The 22,017-nt window shown below is 36.9% G+C and overlaps 1 protein-coding gene across 1 annotated transcript in view; it reads right to left on the bottom strand.

Annotated features, from left to right (window-relative positions):
* The window catches only part of Raver2 (ribonucleoprotein, PTB binding 2), a 103,466-nt gene that overhangs the window by 9,945 nt on the left and 71,504 nt on the right, over positions 1–22,017 (bottom strand). Inside the window, exons 9-13 of the mRNA XM_026411011.2 lie at positions 20,444–20,548; positions 20,173–20,284; positions 17,931–18,187; positions 14,972–15,083; positions 13,171–13,307 (exon numbers count right to left, since the gene is read on the bottom strand). Coding sequence (XP_026266796.2) covers positions 13,171–13,307; positions 14,972–15,083; positions 17,931–18,187; positions 20,173–20,284; positions 20,444–20,548 — 723 coding nt within the window. The remainder of the gene's footprint in view (positions 1–13,170; positions 13,308–14,971; positions 15,084–17,930; positions 18,188–20,172; positions 20,285–20,443; positions 20,549–22,017) is intronic.

Here is a 22,017-nt window from a genome sequence, read left to right as displayed (position 1 = left end):
ACCCTTTGGGTATATACCGAGAAGAGGGATAACTGAGTCAAATGATGGTTCCATTACAAGTTTTCTGAGGAATCTCCATACTGATTTCCAGAGTGGTTGCACCAATTTGAAGTCCCACCAGCAATGTATGAGTGGAACTTTTTCTTCAAATCCTCCTGGCTTTTTCTCTTAACTGTCTTTGTACTATTGTCCAACATATTATATCTACATTTATTATAAACCCCATAATGCAATGTTGTAAATTTTGCTTCTTTTTTATTTATATATGACAGTGGAATGCATTACAATTCCTTTTATACATATAGAGCACAATTTTTCATATCTCTGGTTGTATACAAAGTATATTCACACCAATTCATGTCTTCATACATGTAATTTGGATAATAATGTCTATCACATTCCATCCTCATTTCTAACCCCATGTCCCTTCCCTTCCCCTCCCACCCCTCTGCCCTATCTAGAGTTCACCTATTCCTTCCATGCTCCCCCTCCCTATCCCACTATGAATCAGCCTCCTTATATCAGAGAAAACATTCAGCATTTGGTTTTTTGGAATTGGCTTATTTCACGAAGCATTATCTTCTCTGACTCCATCCATTTACCTGCAAATGCCATGATTTTACTCTCTTTTATTGCTGAGTAACATTCCACTGTGTATATATGACACTTTTTTAAATCTATTCATCTATTGAAGTGCATCTAGGTTGGTTCCAACATTCAGCTATTGTGAATTGTGCTGCTATAAACATTGATGTGGCTGTGTCCCTGTAGTATGCTGTTTTTAAGTCTTTTGGGTATAGATTGAGGAGGGGGATAGCTGGGTCAAATGGTAATTCCATTCCCAATTTTCCAAGAAATCTCTATACTGCTTTCTATATTGGCTGCAGTCCCACTAGCAGTATATGAGTGTGCCTTTTCCCCTACATCCTTGCCAACATTTATTGCTATTTGTATTTATAATAGCTGCCATTCTGACTGGAGTGAGATGAAATTAGAGTAGTTTTGATTTGCATTTCTCTAATTACAGTGATGATGAACATTTTTTCATATATTTGTTAATTGATTGTATATCATCTTCTAAGAAGTGTCTGTTCATGTCTGTGGCCCATTTATTGATTGGGTTATTTGGTTTTTTGGTGCTTAACTTTTTGAGTTCTTTATATGCCCTAGAGATTAGTGCTCTATCTGATGTGTGAGGTGTAAAGATTTGCTCCCAAGATGTAGGCTCTCTATTTACCTCACAGATTGTTACTTTTGCTGAGAAGAAACTTTTTATTTTGAGTCCATCCCATTTATTGATTCTTGACTTTAATTCTTGCACCAAAGGAGTCTTATTAAGGAAGTTGGGGCTTAATCCTACATGGTGGAGATTAGGGCCTACTTTTTCTTCTATTAAACGCAGGGTCTCTGGTTGTATTCCTAGGTCCTTGTTCCATTTTGAGTTGAGTTTTGTGCATGGTGAGAGATAGGAATTCAGCAAAGTAGCAGGATATAAAATCAACACCTATAAATCAAATGCATTTTTGTGCATCAGTGACAAATCCTCAGAAAGAGAAATGAGGAAAACTACCCCATTTACAATAGCCTCAAAAAAACAAACAAACAAATCTTGGGAATCAACTTAACAAAAGAGGTGAAAGATCTATATAATGAAAATTACAGAACCCTAAAGAAAGAAATCAAAGAAGACCTTAGAAGATGGAAAGATCTAATTTGCTCTTGGATAGGCAGAATTAATATTATCAAAATGACCATACTACCAAAAGCACTATACAGATTTAATGCAATTCTAATAAAAATCCCAATGACATTCCTCATATAAATAGAAAAAGCAGTCATGAAATTCATCTGGAAAAATAAGAGACCCAGAACAGCTAAAGCAATCCTTAGCAGGAAGAATGAAGCAGGTGGCATTCCTATACCAGACCTTAAACTAGACTACAGAGCAATAGTAACAAAAGCAGCATGGCATTGGCACCAAAACAGACTGGTAGACCAATGGTACCAAACAGAGGACACAGACACTAACCCAATTACAATTATCTTATATTAAACAAAGGTGCCAAAAACATGCATTGGAGAAAAAATTGCCTCTTCAACAAATGGTGCTGGGAAAACTGGAAATCCACAAGCAACAAAATGAAATTAAACCCCTATCTCTCACCATGCACAAAACTCAATTCAAAATGGAACAAGGACCTAGGAATAAAACCAGAGACCCTGCGTCTAATAGAAGAAAAAGTAGGCCCTAATCTCCACCATGTGGGATTAGGCCCCAATTTCCTTAGTAAATTTTACTTTTAAATAAATCAAAAGAACAATCTTTTATTTACCAGTTCTCTTAATAGTGGTTGTATAGATAGTGAAGGCAATCTATGGATAGAAGTCAAGGATGATGCTAAATATCCTGCAGCACACAGAATAGCTCACCAAAAGAGAGAATTACATAGCTCCAAATGTCAATAGTGTCAGGGCTGAGAAACCCATCAAAATAATATGCATTGTTGTTGTTGTTTAAAATTTTTTTACATGCATTGTTTATATCAATTACTTTCAAGATTCTCTCTTTATAGCTGTGGTTTTCAGCACATTAACTAGAATGTGCCTATGCAAAATTCTACTTTTTTTGCTTTTGCAAGAAAGGTCTCTGTGTCTGTTAAATCTGTTTTTTGAAGCAAATTTGGAAATTTTTATTATTACTTTTTTAGATACTTTATGCTCCATTTATCTTCCTCCTCTCCTCCTCAGACTCTACTTACATGTATTTTAGACTGATATTTAACTTAGGTCCTTGAGAATGTATTCATTGCTCTTCAATCTCTTTTCTCTTTTTTCTTCCAATTGACTTATTTATTTTTATCTGTTTTTATGTCTATTGAATCTTTTTTTTCCTGCTTGCCCCAATCTTCTGTAATGTCCATCCATTATATTTTTTAACACGAGAAATGATACTTTTCAATTCTAGAATTATTCAGTTGTTTTTAAATGTATACTTTTTAGCTGAGATTTCCTATCTGCTCATTAAATCCGTCTTTTCCTTTAAGTTGTTAGCATATTTATAATAGCTGCTTTAAAGTCGTTGTCTATTAACACCAACATCTGGATCAACTTGGGGTCAGTTTCTAGAAACTGCTTTTTCTCTTAACTATGGGGCATACTTTTTTGCTTCTTCAAATATCTAGTAATTTTTGTTTACTGGACTTTGTGAATGAAATGTGTAGAGAACACAGATTCTATTACACTCCTCCAAAGAGTGTTTTGTTCTAGTTGTAGAAGGAATTAAATTTGCTGAACTTAAATTCAAAACCCTGTCTTTACCCGGGGTGCAGCTGACTCTCTCCTCCCTTCCTCCAGCTGCTGTTCTCCACCAGGTCTTCAGAGTCTCCCTCAAGCTGAGTGTCCGTATGGATGTTGAGGCTCCAACCCACGCAACTTCCTTTTTCCTAGATTTTACCTCTTACTTCATAGCCTCACTAACAGTCCTAGAAATCTGTCTTCTGACTCTTCAAGTGGTTGAGACTGAGGATTTCTGCGCAAACTAGACGCTGGTATTAGGCAAAAAGCAACAGAGACAAATTCCATTCCTGCAGAGTCCCCATCTTTCAGGGGCTAATTCTGCCTGCTTTGGGTCATTCTCCAATGTCTTCAAATAACAGTTTTCTCTTCATATTTAGTTCAGTTTTTATAAAAGTTATCTGTAGGAGGGATGGTGTGTTATAAGCAACTTCACTAATACTGGAAATGCCAACTATTGCATTTTAAAATGTGAGAGTTTTATTTGAAACAGAAACTATTCTATTCATCCATGCTTTAACATATCCAATCTCTCTTAATCCTTATGCATTCAAACCTACACACAGGGCTGGAGTTGTGGCTCAGTGGTTGAGCACTTGCCTAGCATTCATGAGGCACTGAATTCAATCCGCAGTACCACATACAAATAAATAAATAAAATATTGTGCCCATCTACAACTAAACATTTTTTTAAAAGAAACCTATACATACAGTTTCTATGAAATACTACTTCACGCCTAAAGAAATTTCTCTGTATGATGAAGATAATGTAGACTCTGGGTTCAGAGGAACCATTTACTAAGTGCATGAATTTGGAAAGACTATTTACTCCTTTATGCTTTTTCACTTGTATTATGCAGGGAGTAGTTCAAAGCTCACAGGCTTGTAGGAAAGTTTAAATGCGTACACTGCCTAGCATGTGTAAGGCTCTGGGTTTGAACCCCAAGACGGCAAAAAATAAAACAAAAATGCTTACTTTGCAATGCATATGCCGAGGGTTAGTAATAAAACAAAAATTGTTAGTTCCTTTTTCTTAAATCTCTTCCTCCATTCCAGCTGTCGCAACGGTACGAGGAATTCCTAACACATGACCACCTTTTTCTAGTTACTTTATTCCATTAGTAATATTTAATTAAGTTTACTTTATGAGGATAAGAGAGAGAGAGAGAGAGAGAACGAACACATCTCACTCTATGGACAAGCACCAGGAGGAAGCAGGGAGTGTCCAAGGGGACAGAAAACCCACTCCTCCACAGCGTCTCCGGAGAGACCACCCTGAGGCCAGAGGAAGCAAGGGAAGCGAAAGGCACGTTTATCACAACTTCCCTCACGTAAACGAGAGTCTTTCCATAGATGTGACATGTACTGACCCACAAAACAAAACTCCTGAGATAAATGAGGCTGATTTCAAAAGTGAAATAAAAGAAATGGAAAGGTCAGTACAAAAATAGTTTTTGAAGCTTAAAACACACATTGAACTAAATTTTAAAAAATGCATTGTGCTGCTCCTGTTTACAAGAGTAAAGAGTATAGATGCACACAAGGTCCTTATCTAAGTAATTATTTAAAATGTTCATAACCAAGATAGGACCTCAGCGAAACAAGAGAGTGCTTCTGGGGCAGCAGGGCCTGACCGCTGTTCTTCAAACTGAAATACGCTGCTACCCACCTGCGGGACTTTCCAACCCCTGGTCCTCCATCTCATCCAGATATGTGAGAGACTTTGCCACATATCTCACAAATATCCAGCTATGCCATTTTTAAAATGGAAATAGAACTGTGTTTCTAGTACTCTTTCATAAAAGCATAGTCAGCCATTAATTGTCCTAAGTGAATTAAATTAGTATTTTCTTCTAAGTCCATTAGAGGCAGAGAAGGCAAACGTAAAATTGCTGCAGGGAAATCTAAGTGGAGTTGCTGCTCTGATAGACAGAACAGGGCTGAGAAGCTGTCTGCTTTCAGAAAGAAGAAAGAATCAAAACTGCTAATTATACTGAAAGACCCTAGCCCAGTTAGCCCAGTTACCTAAGGCCAAGATATGAAATCAAGATATCAGGCAGGCCATAAACAGGTTCAGGCGCCAGGCATGCTTTCCGGACAACCGGTTGAAGAACAGAGCACCCCGCATCCTGAGGCATGAATGAATAAACCGGAACAGATAAGCAGGAACAGAAAGAATAGAATGCAGACCTGTGGTTTTTGGAATGCAGACCTGTATCCCCTGGTGGCCTATATGCTAGATTTAAACAAACCAATAAGAAACCTGTTGCTTCCCGCGCGCGCGAAACCTGTCCCAAACCCCATAAAAATCTCTGTATCCCCAAGCCCGGTGTGCCAGTTCACCAAAGCTCCGGCTGAGGTGCTGCTGGACACCCGCAGGCGCCTGTGTCCCAATAAACCTAAACCCTCGTGCTTTTGCAGCCAGTGTTTCGTGTGTTTCTCCTTGGACAGGGAAACGGGGGTCCTTCAGAAACGGGGTGCTTTTCATTGGAGGTCCCACCGAGATACCCCTCCCCCACCCCGTCCGGATCCCTGCCCGAGGACCACCAGCATCACTGGGAGGTAAGCTGGCCAGCTCATGTCGTGTTTGTCGTGTTGTCTGGTGTCACTTCTATGTCTGTAATGTTTGTAACTCTTGGCTGATACTTTGTTTCTATGCGCTGCATCTGTACGATTACGCGTAGTCGCTCTGTATTCTGGGCAGCTTGAGAAGGAGTTGACGAACTCAGACTTCTCCTCTGCCACCCTGGGAGACGTCCCAGGGATTTTTGTAGGCAAAGGTGGAGCTTCTGCTCCACCGAAGCCATCTGTATTTGTAGGCAACGGTGGGGCAGCACCGAAGCCATCTGTATTTGTAGGCAACGGTGGGGCAGCACCGAAGCCATCTGTATTTGTAGGCAACGGTGGAGCTTCTGCTCTACCTAAGCCGTCTGTAGGCAACGGTGGGGCTTCTGCTCCACCTAAGCCATCTGTATTTGTAGGCAACGGTGGGGCAGCACCGAAGCCATCTGTATCTGTAGGCAACGGTGGGGCAGCACCGAAGCCATCTGTATTTGTAGGCAACGGTGGGGCTTCTGCTCCACCTAAGCCATCTGTATTTGTAGGCAACGGTGGGGCAGCACCGAAGCCATCTGTATCTGTAGGCAACGGTGGGGCAGCACCGAAGCCATCTGTATCTGTAGGCAACGGTGGGGCAGCACCGAAGCCATCTGTATCTGTAGGCAACGGTGGGGCAGCACCGAAGCCATCTGTATCTGTAGGCAACGGTGGGGCAGCACCGAAGCCATCTGTATCTGCAGGCAACGGTGGGGCAGCACCGAAGCCATCTGTATCTGCAGGCAACGGTGGGGCAGCACCGAAGCCATCTGATCTGGCAGCGCTCTTTCTATTCGGTCTGATTGTAGTGTTATTGTGATTGTTGTGTTATTGTTTCTGTCTCTGTATTCTATCTCCTCATCTAAAACTAGCATGGGGCAATCAATCATGACCCCTTTGAGTCTCACCCTCGATCATTGGTGAGACGTCCGGAATCGGGCAGATAACCTTTCAGTAGAAGTCAAGAAGAAAAAATGGGTAACGCTTTGTACTGCAGAATGGCCAACACTCAATGTGGGTTGGCCAAAGGAAGGTACATTTAACCTGATCTTATATTACAGGTGAAGTCCCAGGTTTTCATCCAAGGTCCTCAGGGACACTCTGACCCTTCATCGTTACCTGGGAAAATTTGGCCTCTGACCCCCCCTTTGGGTCGCCCCTTTCTCTCCGCCTAAGCCTACTCCACGATCTCCTTCCAAAGCCCCACCCCTACCCTATCAGCCCCAACCCGTACCGGCTCCTGATTCCATCCAGGTTTCCTCGGAGGAAGAAGAAGAACAAGTAGATCCAGCCACCAATAACCCTCCGGGTCCACCCCCCATGGTCGGGAGACGTCCCCAGCCCCTTTCTGGGTTCTGAGTGGATTGCCTGTAGTAAAGTATTTGGTGAAGTATTTGGTAGCTGACGGATCCGAAATCCGCCTGAGCTTTTAGTAGCAATCCACCACGCGCTGCGAATTCTGTGGCCGCGCTGCGAATTCTGTGTTTTATGTTTTTGTTTCTGTTGTCCTGTCTGTCTCCACCCCTTCCCCCTTTAAGACCTAAGGCAAATTAAAAACTGACTTTACTAGAAGGTTAAGAGATATGCCTAGTGCCTAAGGTCAAACCAAACTATAGAAGCTAATCAATCCTGTAAGTGCAAGGGAAAACTGAGGAATTCCCAGCAGCTGCCAGAGCGTTTTTTGCTTTGGGGAAATTTCCTCATTTTTTCTCTTCACTGTAAGGATTACCCCACCTAAATGCAGTAAAGTCAGTCACACTGAGACCCTATGTGAGAACATCTGGTCCACTCATGGGAAATCTAAGGTGCCACTGATAGGAGTCATAATTAAATGGAAGTTCAAAACCTGGAGAGATATTTTCTTGTCTGGTCTGTTTTAAAGGTTATTATAGATTGTTTCTTGGGGATAATCTAGGCTAAATGTGTGTCTAAAAGATGTTTCATCTGGTATCTAAATGAGTTTGAAGCATTGCATAATCTTGCAGTTAAAAGTTAGGGTTAAGTAATTGTTTAGTTTGTGATTTCAGATAATTCATGCCAGAGAACTTAAATACTTAGGATAGAAAATTAAAAGAACTCTACTTCCAAGTTGGCAAGTAACTCCCAATCATTCAGTTTTATTTTTTATCAATCTTTGAACTGGGTAGCCTAAGGAGATTTTACTAGGTATACAGTGCATTGATTTGGGCAAGGATAGTAGATTATGATTTGGTATCTGTTTCTCTCAGTGTATAAGATTTAGGAAAAAGTGTTGAATTAAAATGTTGGTCTGGCTCATTGAAATGACATTTATTAGCAACAGTCTTGGGAATTTTCAAAGCTTAATTTTAGATATACATGGTAGTGTGGATTTTTTTTCCAGGTGATTTAATGTAACTTAATACTACTTTAGGAACTTCAGAACAAAGAAAGTAGCTTAATGATCCTGAAGGAACTTCTTCTGATGGTGGCTTTTATATTATCAAGAAAGATCCTATTTTCAGTTTTGTGTGAGCAAATTTTTCTAGTGTAGGAAGATAAATTGTGACTTATGGTTAAAATGCCTTAGGCATAAAGTTTCTGCTCAAGAATTCTGGCTTTCCCAGTCCCTTCCAGACCTCAGCCAGGGCTTTAAGCTGATATGCAAACAGAAGCAGCTTGGAGCTCAGGCCCAAGGAAAAAAAAAAAAAAAAAGAGTAAAGGTGTCTTTTTACCTGAACTCAAACTAGACCAAACCAAGAAGTAAATTGTATGGCATTTACTAATTACTGGCCGGTTAATCTTTTTAGGACTTTTGCTTTTTTAGATTCTGTAATTTTTTTTCTTTGAGCTCATGATTTTGTTCCTACAGACAAGTTAATGTTTTTCTGATAAGTTCTATTTTTGATCAACTGGAGTTTTTTTTTTTTTTTAACATTGCAATGAGATTTCACCTGAGGAAGCTGCAAGGCCTCCACCACTGTGTTATGTGTTACACTTGTGTTACGTGTTGTATGTCTGTATATGTGTATGTCCATATATCCTGCAGTGATATAACAATTGACAGATGAGGAGCGCTCATATAAATTAAAAAAAAAAAAATGGATCCAAATATCTTTGACTCACGTGATTCAAATGGTTCAATTTAAATTGGGTAAACAGATGAAAGTAAAGATGTCTTTAAAATTAAGCTTATAAGTTTTCCTAGGTGTTCAAAAAGGCCCTAATAAAATGTTGATGTCTATGAAATAATCTGCTTAGATTCAAAGGTTTACAGGTATTGTTTCAAAATGTGAACAGAAGGAGGTTAACAGATAAAAAAAGAGAAACTAGAAGGTTCTAGGTATGGATTTAATAAGAGGGAAAGTGTGTTTCTGGATAAGAGTCTATATGATTAAGTAATTAAGAGGGTTTAAGTAAGTGATAAAGAAGGTCTGTGTAAGTTTTTGAGCAAGTAATCTTAAAGAAATTAAACAGCTGGTTAAACAAGTGCTGTTGTTTTAGAGAATTGTGCTATGTTGTTTCTTTAAAAGCTAAACTTGGTTAATATAAAAACATCAATGTAATTGGTGCCATTAATGTGTTCATATCTTCCAGGTATACAAGTCTATAAGGTAGAAGCTTTAGAAAGAGCATTATATCAAGCTGGTATTCTTAAAGTGTATGGTAATTTAGGCTTAAAAGAAAAACATGTTGGAAATTTATTTATATCATTTGTGTTCTATAACTGTACTTATTATCAATAAGTTATGTAAAGTTCCATGTTACTTTTTACACTGAGATACAATTTAAATGTATTTTTAAGTCAATAAGAGCCTGATCTGGGTAAAGTTTTTATTGTAAAACACAAAAGTACTTTGCTACTTTTCTACAAAAGGTTAAAAGTTTTCAGCCTTTCTTTAATTCATGTTTTAGATGTGATATTATATTGTGTTAGCTAATATTCATATAAATTTGAGCAACAATTTATGTAGATGTCTAAAAAGCAAAGATCAGCTTCAGAACTATAGTATTTAAGACTTATGATGAGCCCCGCCTTACTTGAGATAAGGCTCTATGTCCCATCTCATGTGAAAGTGACTATGGAAGAAGTAGGCCAGATTTCAGTGCATTTAAGGTTGTGTCCAAAAGTTGGTTTTTGTCACGATTGCCAGGACCTCAAACAGGGGATTATAATGTATAACTCTGCCAGAATTCAAGGTAGCTATTACATAAATTAAATATGTTTTTATCCTAGTTAGTTTTGTTTTGTAGTTTGCTTTTAGATGGTCTAAAGATTGCCTGTTAATGTTTTAAAGAGGTACTGCTTTAAGAACTCACAACCTGGGTTAACTTAAGATAAGGAGTTATCACCTACAGGATAGAGAGATAGGTACTAAAGCCCAGTACTTAGTATAAGGCTGTTGAAGTTTATTTGCTAGATGTTTAAGATTAAGTTTTAAAATTAAAGTTAAATTAAAGGGCCAAGAAAACCAATATTTGGCTCTTGCCCTCTGAGTCAGTCTGAATCAGGGATAGGGGACTTCTCCAAAGAGCTTTGCAACTCTAGGCCACATAACCTCCTGATCAGGGAGATTAATGAGACCAGTGGAGGACAGAAAGCCAATCAGTGCATTTGCTGTGGAGAGGAGGGTCGTCAGAAAAGGGAGACATCCCTGATGCTTCTGAGGGAAGCCACGTGGTCAAGCAAGGCCTGGACCCATCCTAGCGCAAATGGCACTAGCAGAACTGAGAAGCTGCTGTGAAGTTCCCGAGGACTCCCAGGAGAGACTCAGCTGACTATTAACAATAGATGGAAACAAAGTCAGTTTGACTTGCTTCATCTTAAACACTTAGCAAAGACAGTCAAAGCCAAAGCACAGCTGTTCCTGGACATCTTAAATAATAATAATAGTTAAAATAATGTAACTTCCATAAATAAGTAGACTGGAGGCTGCAAAAGAGACTCTTAGGTAGGAATGCCTGATAACTATCAAAAGGGACTGCTAGAGTAGTTTTAGTCTAAGGCCTTTATTTCTAACCAACGCAGGTAGGCTTAATGTTTGCAGAATTAAAGATTTCTCTATTAGACACAGGTCATACTAGTAAAAGGATTTTGCAAGATCAGATGATATTAAATTACTAAACTATATCTTAAGGGAAGGACAACTGTAACCCTAAAAGTTAAATGTTGTGTTTACATCCCTGATAATTCTGGCAATGTGACAAATATCCTTAAAGATTTACATGCTTAGATAGAAGCCATGTCCTCAGCAACATTGTCTTGGAAACAGTATCTTAACTCCTAGTTCCTGGTACTGCCTGATAGAAAACATTGTTGATCTTTGTCTTGGCCATTATACTCATTGGCATATTTCTGTGCTGTGGCATTTCTTGCTGCATCAATCTGGTTCCAGTACTAATGAATTCTTGTTTCTCTTATAGACCACCTATCACTCGAATGGCCCTCCAACCTATTACTTCTCAATTGGACTGTTAGCATGGACCACTCGATAGACCCGATATTTTAAGGGGGACTCCAAACTGCTTGCCCCACACCGTCCCTTTTCAGCCTGAAGAAGCCAGAGAGATCATCTTCGTCCCCCTTCCTCACAGCAGTAAGGAGTTCCCAAATTAGAGGGGGGAATGAAGCCAGATTTAAAGTTAGGTAGTCAGTGTAGTTAGATAAATTGGGGTCTAATATCGAGTGAAATCTAAAATGGAGGCCATGCTGGGAATGACTCAGGGAAAACACAGGACAATGGATATAAGATTCTATCCATGATAAAGAAAAAGGGGGGAATGAAAGACCCTAGCCCAGTTAGCCCAGTTACCTAAGGCCAAGATATGAAATCAAGATATCAGGCAGGCCATAAACAGGTTCAGGCGCCAGGCATGCTTTCCGGACAACCGGTTGAAGAACAGAGCACCCCGCATCCTGAGGCATGAATGAATAAACCGGAACAGATAAGCAGGAACAGAAAGAATAGAATGCAGACCTGTGGTTTTTGGAATGCAGACCTGTATCCCCTGGTGGCCTATATGCTAGATTTAAACAAACCAATAAGAAACCTGTTGCTTCCCGCGCGCGCGAAACCTGTCCCAAACCCCATAAAAATCTCTGTATCCCCAAGCCCGGTGTGCCAGTTCACCAAAGCTCCGGCTGAGGTGCTGCTGGACACCCGCAGGCGCCTGTGTCCCAATAAACCTAAACCCTCGTGCTTTTGCAGCCAGTGTTTCGTGTGTTTCTCCTTGGACAGGGAAACGGGGGTCCTTCAGAAACGGGGTGCTTTTCAATACAGCTCCGATGACTGCATAATCATATAGTGCTGACGTGATGATGTACATGCTCAGTTTAAGTTACTTAGAATAGGATGAAGATGAAAGAGGCCATGTCAAATTGACCTCTAGGTCGTGACACAATATGCCTCTTCAATCTAATGTAGCATGATACTCCCTACCCACAGGTTCTGTGTCCATGGATTCCATCAACTGCAGATTGAAATTATTAAAAACAAAACAAAACATTGCATCACTACTAAACATGTACAGACTTTGTTGTCATTATCCCGTAAGCAGCACAGTATAACGACTATTCACACAGTGTTTACAGAATAATAGGTATTGTAAGTAATCTAGAGATGGTTAAAGGTATGCAGGAGGCTGTGCATAGAATGTATGCAAATAATACACCGTTTTACATAAGGGAGTTGAGCATCTATGAATTTCCATATTCATAGGAGGTTCTGGGAACAAATTCCCTACAGATACTGAGGGATGATTGTATCTGGCTTAAAATTAAAAGTTAGTTTAGCAGAGTCTGTAAAAATGATCATTTTTGTACATCTATAAACAGTAATGAAGAACAGAGGCATTTTCTTGGATTTCTTGGGTCTATACTTGAGTAAGACGGTGGGCAGCAGAGTTTTTCTGCAGTCAGATAATAAATATTTATTCTTGTAGACTGTGTGTGTGTCAGTTGTAACTACTTCTCTCTCATTGTAGCATGACAGCACCTCAGAAAACATGTAAATGAACGGATGTGGCTATGTTCCGATATAATTCTATTTACAAAAACAGGTGGTGGACTGGATGTAGTAAGTAGGCTGTTGTTTAAAAACCACTGGTATAAAGAACAAAAGGTAAATATCTAGGACAAACTATTCTAAACAATCTCTGAAACACATTCCTAAATTTCAAATGGTGAACAAGAAATACATGTAGATGGGTGCAATTTCATGGGTCTATAATAACATTAAACACATTGCAATTTCATTTTCAGTGAACTCAATATGTGATTGAACCAATTTTTCTATATATCATCTGAACCTGAGATTCATTTACCTGTCCATAATCACCAAAGGGCGGAGAATAAGCAATGCACTTCTCCAACGTATGCTGCGATTCATTTCCCTGAGAGATTGCATCCAGAATGTTGCTTGAAATTCCAGTCTTATGTAGAGTGGATTTACTTGCAGCAGCTAAAGGCAAAATAAATACAATCTAGATTGTTCTATCGCAAATTATAAACAGAGTGCAAAACTCATTAACTAACACAACAACTCTACACAACACAACTTTTAGTTTGTGAATATATATTTATGTTTGTTTTTCCCAGGGCAAAATATATATAGTATGTGATATTGTTTCATTTATTTGGAAAAATTAAAAATGAAAGTTTGCCCCATGGGTAAAATAACTATGGTGGAAACATTTAAACATACATATCTAATCTCTACAACAAAGTATACAAAATGTAAATTAAACATTCTTGTTCAAGCAATGGTTGTCATCATCAATTTTTAGGCCAGATCAAAGCAGAGTCAGCATATTTAAAACATATTTAATTTTTTTCTGATTTTTTAAAAGATAAAAAATTAATATTTAGGTTCAAGAGGACACTTTGTAAAATACAGAAGATGTATATTAAAAATGAAATTAATCTTTAATTTCTTTTCATTCAATCCTATTCTTTCTGGAGGTAACAGATGAGAATTTATTTCCCCAGATTTACTTCATATATTTATACAAATATATGTATAGGAGAATATACAGCTTTAAATAAACATAAATTGAATCATTTTATGGATATATTTGCTTTCTCCACTTAAAATATGCTTCAGTGATTATTTCATATGAATGATGAAGAAGTTGCAGGGTTCTGGTTTTATGATGAGCTATTTATTTACCCATTCCCTTACTGATAAACAATATGTTCCAAATTTTCACTATGGACAATCAACATTGCAGTGACTATCATTGTGTCTAGAGCACACATTTGTGACCTTAAAAATATTTGGGGATGGGGTTGGAGGGGGCTGGGGTTGTGGCTCAGTGGTAGAACGCTCACCTAGCACGTGTGGGGTGCTGGGTTCGATCCTCAGCATCACCTAAAAATTAACTAAAGGTATTGTGTCCAACTACAACTAAAACAAAATATTTTTTAAAAATATTTGAACAAAAATATAAATATTTGATTCATATTAATTGGAGAACTGAGAAGGTCCTCAAGAAAATAAATGGGGTGACAGAAGAGTGGTTGTATAATACATGAAAATATTACAGTAAATCCCATTAATCTGTACAGTTTAAAAAGTTGTATAAAGTCACAAATTATTTTCTAGCAATATTCTATATAATCAGCCCAATCTTGTAACTACTTAGAATTTTTCAAGAACAAAAAGAAATATATTTTATTAGAGGTCACCACTCAATTAAATATCAAAAATTAGAACTAAAAAAAGTGAGTGAGAATTTCATTTCTACTGATTAGCAGTCATGAATTTGGGGGGTATCCAAATACTCTGTATATTACTTAGAGGTTTACATTTCTGGTTTATAAATAATTATAGTACTGCCAAATAATTCTTTGCCCCCATTAATTTCAATCATAATTCAACAATCCAATAGAACGATTACATTCTTAATAAAATACTATTAAAATATTTTTCTTAAGTGAAGTAGTATTCAATTTAAGTGTCTTAATTTAAATTTGTTTTTTTTCAATTTAAAGAGTGAAGTCATGATTTATGGCTTAATTTGGTTAACAGAAATTATTTGCTTTCCATTGATAAAAATTAAAGTAAAACCCATCACAGAACTTGTCCAGTAAAACTGCAAAACACTGATAGTGGCCCCCACTTACATGATAAGCACACACTGGGCAACACACTTGCCAGATTCAAATACGGATTTTTACTGAGTCTGATTTCTTTTGGTGGTTCTCCCAAGAGTGAAGTCTGATTCTTAGAGGCAGCCTATTCATCAAAAACAAAAAAGATGGATCATTTAATAAGAGGTATAGGAAAATAAAGATGCAAAATAGAGAAATACTTATTTTTCAATACATCTAGTCTACTGTGATTCAAATTTGTGGAACCTAAACTTTGATGATATAAACTTACAAAATATATACAAATTTTAATTAAAATTATATTTTATCTCTATTATTTTAAAATTACTTAAAAAAACCTTCTAGAACCACACTATTTTATTTTTTTCCTAATATTTATTTTTTAGTTGTAGTTGGACACAATACCTTTGTTTTATTTATTTATTTTTATGTGGTGCTGAGGATCGAACCCAGGGCATCACTCACACTTAGGCAAGTGCTCTACTGCTGAGCCACAATCCTAGCCCCTAGATACACACTATTTTAGAATTAAAATAGAACTAAAGAAGGCTGTTATGGCTCAGTGGTAGAGTGCTTGTGTAGAATGTGTGTGTGTGTGTGTGTGTGTGTGTGTGTGTGTGTGTGTGACTCGCGCTGGGTTCAATCCTCAGCACCACATAAAAATAAAATAAAGGTATTGTGTCCAACTATAAGTAAAACAAAATGTTTTTTTTTTAAATAGAACTTAAGATATCCTGTCCAACTTCTCACTTGAATCTGAAATAATTCATCTTCATCATGGAAAAAAATTTCTATATCACATCTCTAGAAATACAGATATCAATATTTATTATTATGATTCTTATTTTATATCATGTGACCACAAACCAAATAGCAAAACTGATTTACCTCTGGTACTAAAAATAATAGCAAGCAAAATAAGGGAGTTTAATAAAACCAAACTCTACATTTAGATGACGAGGCTAGAAATTCAATTTCCTGAAAATGCATGTCACTATATTTTGATATGACTACTTAGGTATGAGGATTCTAGCATTTCTTTAACAGAAGAAAAAGATGAAATCATGTTCTAATTCTTCAGTGTATTTCATATACTCTGACAGAATTTTTTACTTTTTAACTCTCTGATCATAAGGATTTTAAAATAAGACGATGTTCAGAATTATATAATTAAACCTGGAAGCTTGATTTTCATGTTTAATTGGCTTTAATTTTGTTTCCTAAACAGAATAAAGGAAGTATAACCTCCAAGAGGTTAAATTTATAAGGAAAAGGAATCCAGCAAAGAGCTCACACATTTTGTTTCTGAAATGTTCACATTTGTGGGGTTATATACACATCAGAGATTCTCAACTCTGGCTCTAAATGAGAATAAGTTATAAAGTTTTACAAAATACAAAATATTCCTATAAATAAAGGCCTAGAATCATGTGTCTTTACTGGTGAAGTATATTAGACATTTTAAAAGAAATTTAACATCAGTCCTTCTAAAATTCTTTCACAAAAATGTAGAAGGAACACATCCTAAATCATTCCATAAGACCAGGATTTGTCCTAGTATCAAAACCAGACAAAGACAATACCAAAAAACTATAGACCAATATCTCTTATGAATATTAAAGCAAAAATCCTCAACACATTTCTAGCAAACTGAATTCAGCAGCACATTAAAAGCATTATACCCCATGACCAACTGAGATTTATTCCTAGAATGCAAGAATAGTTCAACATGTGTAGGTTCATCTATGTAATATACCACAATAACAGAAAAAGGCAAGGAAAACCATGATCATCTCAATGCAGAAAAAGCACTGGGCAGAATTAAACACCTGTTCATGATAAAAAGACTCAACAAAACAGGAATAGAAGGAAACTGTCTTAGCATAATAAAGTTATATATGAAAAGCCAACAGCTAACATCATATTCAATGACTAAAGACCAGAAACTTTCCTCTGAGATCAGGAGCAAGTCAAGCCAATGCTTGCCTCTTTCTAGTACATAGTATTGCAAGTTCTAGCTAGATCAGTTCAGCAGGAAAGGGAAATAAGAAGCATTCAAATCACAGAATAAAAAGAAAACATGATCTTATAAATAGAAAAACCTTACCCTCTGTAGTTCTAAACTGTTAGAATAAAATAATCTTGCAAAATTGCAGGATTAAAAAAAATCATGAAACCAATTGTGTGTATACACAAACATTGAACAAACTGAAAAGAACATTAAGAAAGTAATTCCCTTTATAAAAGCATCAAAATAATAAAATACCTAGGAATTAATTACGAAGGAAAAGTCTTGTAGTAAGCCTACAATACACTGTTGAAATTAAAAAAGATATAAATAAATAGAAAGATGTCCTTATAAATAATATCACTATTTAACTGGATCAGTATTAACGATTCTCCTAAACTCTTCCGAACTGTAAAATTTTGAGCTTTTATTAGCTCATATTTAATTTTTAAGATACCAAGTGTTTTTAAAGCCATTCTTTAGCACATACTTTTCAAAACAGCAAATAGTCATAAAATAAAAAAATTCATATTGACAATATTTTACAATAACAGCATTAAAAACTCATTTTACAAAAATCAAAATTATTTTACTTATGGCATAATACCACATGTCAGCCGGCATAATTTATCAAAAGAGGGATTTTTGTTTGTTTCTTTATAATAAAACGGTATTTTCAAAAGAGTGTGATGCTTTCTTCAATTTTGAGGCATAAATGCAAGCTACCAAAAATCATTTCACTGACAAGGCAATTATCTAGTTTGTCATCCATATGTAAATACTTTAGGCATATTATTAACCTCCTTTCAAGTTTGAAAATGACTGGTTTATCCAAGTTCATAAATTTATCACCTATAAAATAACCATAACTTAGAACACCCTAGTATTAGAAACATTTCATGGCAGATACAATGTGAGGGGAACACACACACAAACACGTCTGTGTCCTGGCCCCGAGCTCACCTCCAGGCCTTTTGGCTGACTCTGCTGCTGCTTATGGTGTCCCGTCAGCAAGCCTCCAACAGCAAGATTTGGAAAGCTCTGAAGGTAAGGCTGTGACCCTGAGAAATTTCCTTCTGCTATTCCCACGGAAGCAGTCTGTTTCTCCTGAGTATTCCCCAACCCTGACCCAGCTTGTCCAACAGTGTGCTGATTTGGGAAGAAAGGCAACATGCCCATTCCAGCTGTGATGGTGGTTTGAGTTGGAATCAGATTAGATGCTGCAGTGAACACAAATGCAAAAAAAGCTGTAGTTAAACAAGATTTATTCACAACTGTCCTTTTGATTTTATTACTTTTGGGGGGCAAAAAATGGAGAATCCTATTTCATGCCTATCAAAGAACTGTTAAATTCAAAAGGTGAAGTTGAAAGTTATAAATTGCTACATTCCTTTATGAAAAAACAAAAACCTACAAGAGTAGTTAATGTGAGCTGGGTAGAGTGGTGCATGCCAATAGTCCCAGCTATTTGGGAGGCTGAGGTTAGAGAGTCACTTGAGTACAGAAGTTCAAGACCAGCCTGGGTGACACAGCAAGATCCTATCCCATCTCAAAAAAGAAAAAAAAAAAGTAATAATGCTTTTCTTATTTTCAACAACTTCTAAGATAATCTCAATAATATTTTAATTGTATTTTAGAAGTTCATATGCTTTTTGGCATGTAAGTTATATCGGTATTATTATTATTATTTTTTTGTATTGGGCATTTAACCCAGGGGCACTTCACCTCTGAGCCATACCCCCAGCCCTTTTTATTTTTGAGACAGGATCTCCCTAAGTTGCTTAGGGCCTCACTTAGTTGCTGAGGCTGGCCTCAAACTTGTGATCCTCTTGTCTCAGCCTTCCAAATTGCAGGATATATGTGCCACTATGCCCAGCTTATCAGTACTTTTAAAATAATATCAGTCACTGCAATTTGTCTGCTTTCATGTTTGAAGAGAACAAAAGTCTTGAGTCAAAAAGCTCTTGGACATTTTTAAAGTGAACCCCATAAGTCTGGTCAGCTGGCTTGCAACAGCTAATGAGAACCAATTGTGCATCTCTCTTTGCAACTGAATTCATTGTCTTCACATCTGTAATCTGAAATCAGCCATGGCTGGAGAGCTCACAAACAGAAATCTACAAATGACTTGAACCAAGACTTCTTTTTTAAACCTGGAGAGTTTGTTAAACACCATCATACCACTGATTGGTTGGTTTATTTTACTAAACGTTTAGAGATGGATACTTTGGGTTTTCTATGTTTGTTTGTTTTGGTCAGTACAGTAGTTCTTCTAACTTTTAGCAATATATTCATTTAGACACTGAATTTTCCATGTTCTTAGAGCAGCACATGCTATAGCAAATAGCTTATTATTTAACTTAATACAAGCAGGAAATATTTGCATAAGCTTTTAGTCAAAGGAAATTTAGTTTTTTTAGAAGGACAGACACTGTCATACAAAAAAAAATTTTTTTTATTTCTAACTTACTTTTTGTCTGGTCATTTTCAGTAGGCAGAACTGACTAATTTGTTCCTATGACTAGTTGATTTTATGTTCAAAAGGCTAAGTGTGCTCTCTATACTTAGTTAACTTTTAAATTATTAGCAGTCCTTTGTTTTTAGTCAGCATATTTATGCATAACTAAATTTTCAATTAAGCTTCAAACTGAAAGCACCTTTCCAAATTACATTAAAAAAATCTGGTATAACACCAGGCTATTGCTTTTCTATATATATATATTCATTCATGTGTTCAGAAGTACACAGAATACATATCATACTTTTCTGTAAGTACTAATTTGAAGATACTTTTTAAAAGTAAAACAAATAAACTTTACATTCTAAGTACTAGATATTCCTTTTGTAAAAACTAAGGGCTTCTTATCCAGGCAAAAATTAAATGGATACATGTGTAATGTTCTGTCTGCTCAGTGGGCAGCATGTCAATCTCAAATAGATCTATGTCTTCCCCTCATACTGCTGTGAACCTGCATGAAATATTAAAGCACATCCAACAAGGATCGTCTTATCTTGGCATGGAAGCAAGCCCATCAATAACTCATTAATATTAAAATAAAAATGTCAAGAAGGTTCTTAAAATTTCAAATGACTGAATAAAACTCAAATTTGGCCTTCCTGTAAATAAAAGTAGAATACAGGTAAACTACATTTCAATCTGAAGTCTGACTGTTTACTGACTTCTCCATAAGTACACGCCATTTACTTTTATGGGCTTCTCCATGATGTCCCAACTCTGTCTTCAAGGGAAGCGCTGCTCCTATCCCAAGTGCAGTTTGAAGTACCATAGCTGGGGGTTCTCCAAGTAAGCCAGGTTTCTACAAAAGAAGGGGAGAAATAAGACTTTGCTCATGGCAGAAAGATATAACCTAATAAAAAGAATACACACATGAAATTTCACAAGCAATCTGCTCAACAGGCTGGTTCTACAAAAGGAATGAACTTATTTTAGAAGAAAAAAAAAATGCCAGACTTACATTATTAGTATGGATAGTCTCAGACTTCATCAACTGTTGCTGTGTCAGAGGTACATGAGAAAGGTTCTGAAGGAATAAGTTAGAAGTATTACCCATAACTGAGCTCTGTGGAATGATAAAAATACTCGGTTAGTTTACTCTTGAAAAGCAACTTGTTGTAGAACTCAATTCATCTTCAAGTTCAGTTCTTGAGCTCATCAGAGTAAAAGCAACTCCTTCTTAAAATAATATTCTACTTCGCAACTTCAGGCAATAGTAATTCTTTTAATGGTACAGAAGAGGTGACCATGTGGTTATGAGACTAATTCCATATCCTTTTCCTCTTCATCCTCCTTTTCTCCCCTCTTTCTGAATTTAATGACAGTGATATTATATTTGTTTATTTATTTAATCATTTACTCAACAAATATTCATCGAGCACTTATGTGTCAAGTACTGCGCTACATGGTGAGAAATACAATATCATCTACATTCATGGATCATATAGTCCCCTGAGGAAGGGGGACTTTATAAAACCACATAGAATCACAAATAGTAAGTATATGAGGAAAAAAAAATGTGTGAACCAACAGTGGAGGAATTTGATTTAGACAGGACAATCCAAGGAAGGTTTTCTTGAGGAACCACCTCCTGTGTTGTAATCTGAAGGTGCATCAGTGAGTGGGTGAAGTCGCAGGTGGTTAGGAGGAGAGCACTCCAGGCACAGTGAGAGTAAAGACCTCGGTGGGAGAAATAAGGTCCTTGAGGATAGCAAATACACAGAGCGTGAGACAGGAGGGCTGGCTTGTACAGGCCTTAAAGGCAAGGTCAAGCATTTTTGGACTTTCTCCTAAAGTGAAGAGAATATTATCAATACTCTGAACTCCCCCTCTCATATCACTCTTTATACCTTATTGAAATCCACTGCTCAACATTTGTTTCCCCACAGTTTGTTCTTTTGTGTTACTGAGGATGAACCCAAGGTTCTGCGCATGACCGGCAAGCGCTCTGCCCCTGAGCTCCATCCCCAGCCACGACTGTCTGAAATTCTGTAACCACAGAGACTGTTGATGATTTGTGTGACACTATAGCTGCAATGATTAACAGTGTCTAGGACACACGTGTTAGATTCTCAATAATACAGGCCAAGTGAATGAATGAATGAAGACCCTACAAGGTACTATGTTAGACTCTGAGGACCAAAAATTTTAAATGGGCCTTTCCTTTAAAGAGCTGTGTTTAGGACCACACATTCATTCATTTGCCTTATATCAATCCTCTATTATATATTAGCTTTGATTTGTAACTGAGGTTCTGTATCTTTAAATACCACCTGAAACTGAGTAATATTTATGTCCAATCTTGTGGATAGATAGATAGATACACATACATATCTATATCTACAAATTAAAATACTTACCTGTAAAAAGAAAAAATATTCTTTACTCTCATATACATAATGAACTATTTTTATGACATTAAGTTTTAAGAATTAAGAGTTATTGTCCACTTGTTTTTCTCTATAGATATTTTTTTGAGTTAGGGGCACATAAAAAGTCTTGTTTTGTTTACAGATCTATTATCTAGCAAAAATA

Source organism: Urocitellus parryii, chromosome 11 (assembly GCF_045843805.1).
Source record: "Urocitellus parryii isolate mUroPar1 chromosome 11, mUroPar1.hap1, whole genome shotgun sequence".
In the NCBI taxonomy this organism is placed as follows: Eukaryota; Metazoa; Chordata; class Mammalia; order Rodentia; family Sciuridae; genus Urocitellus; species Urocitellus parryii.
The sequence above is the reverse complement of the archived record's forward strand: the minus strand, read 5'-3'. Positions and strand labels throughout refer to the sequence as shown.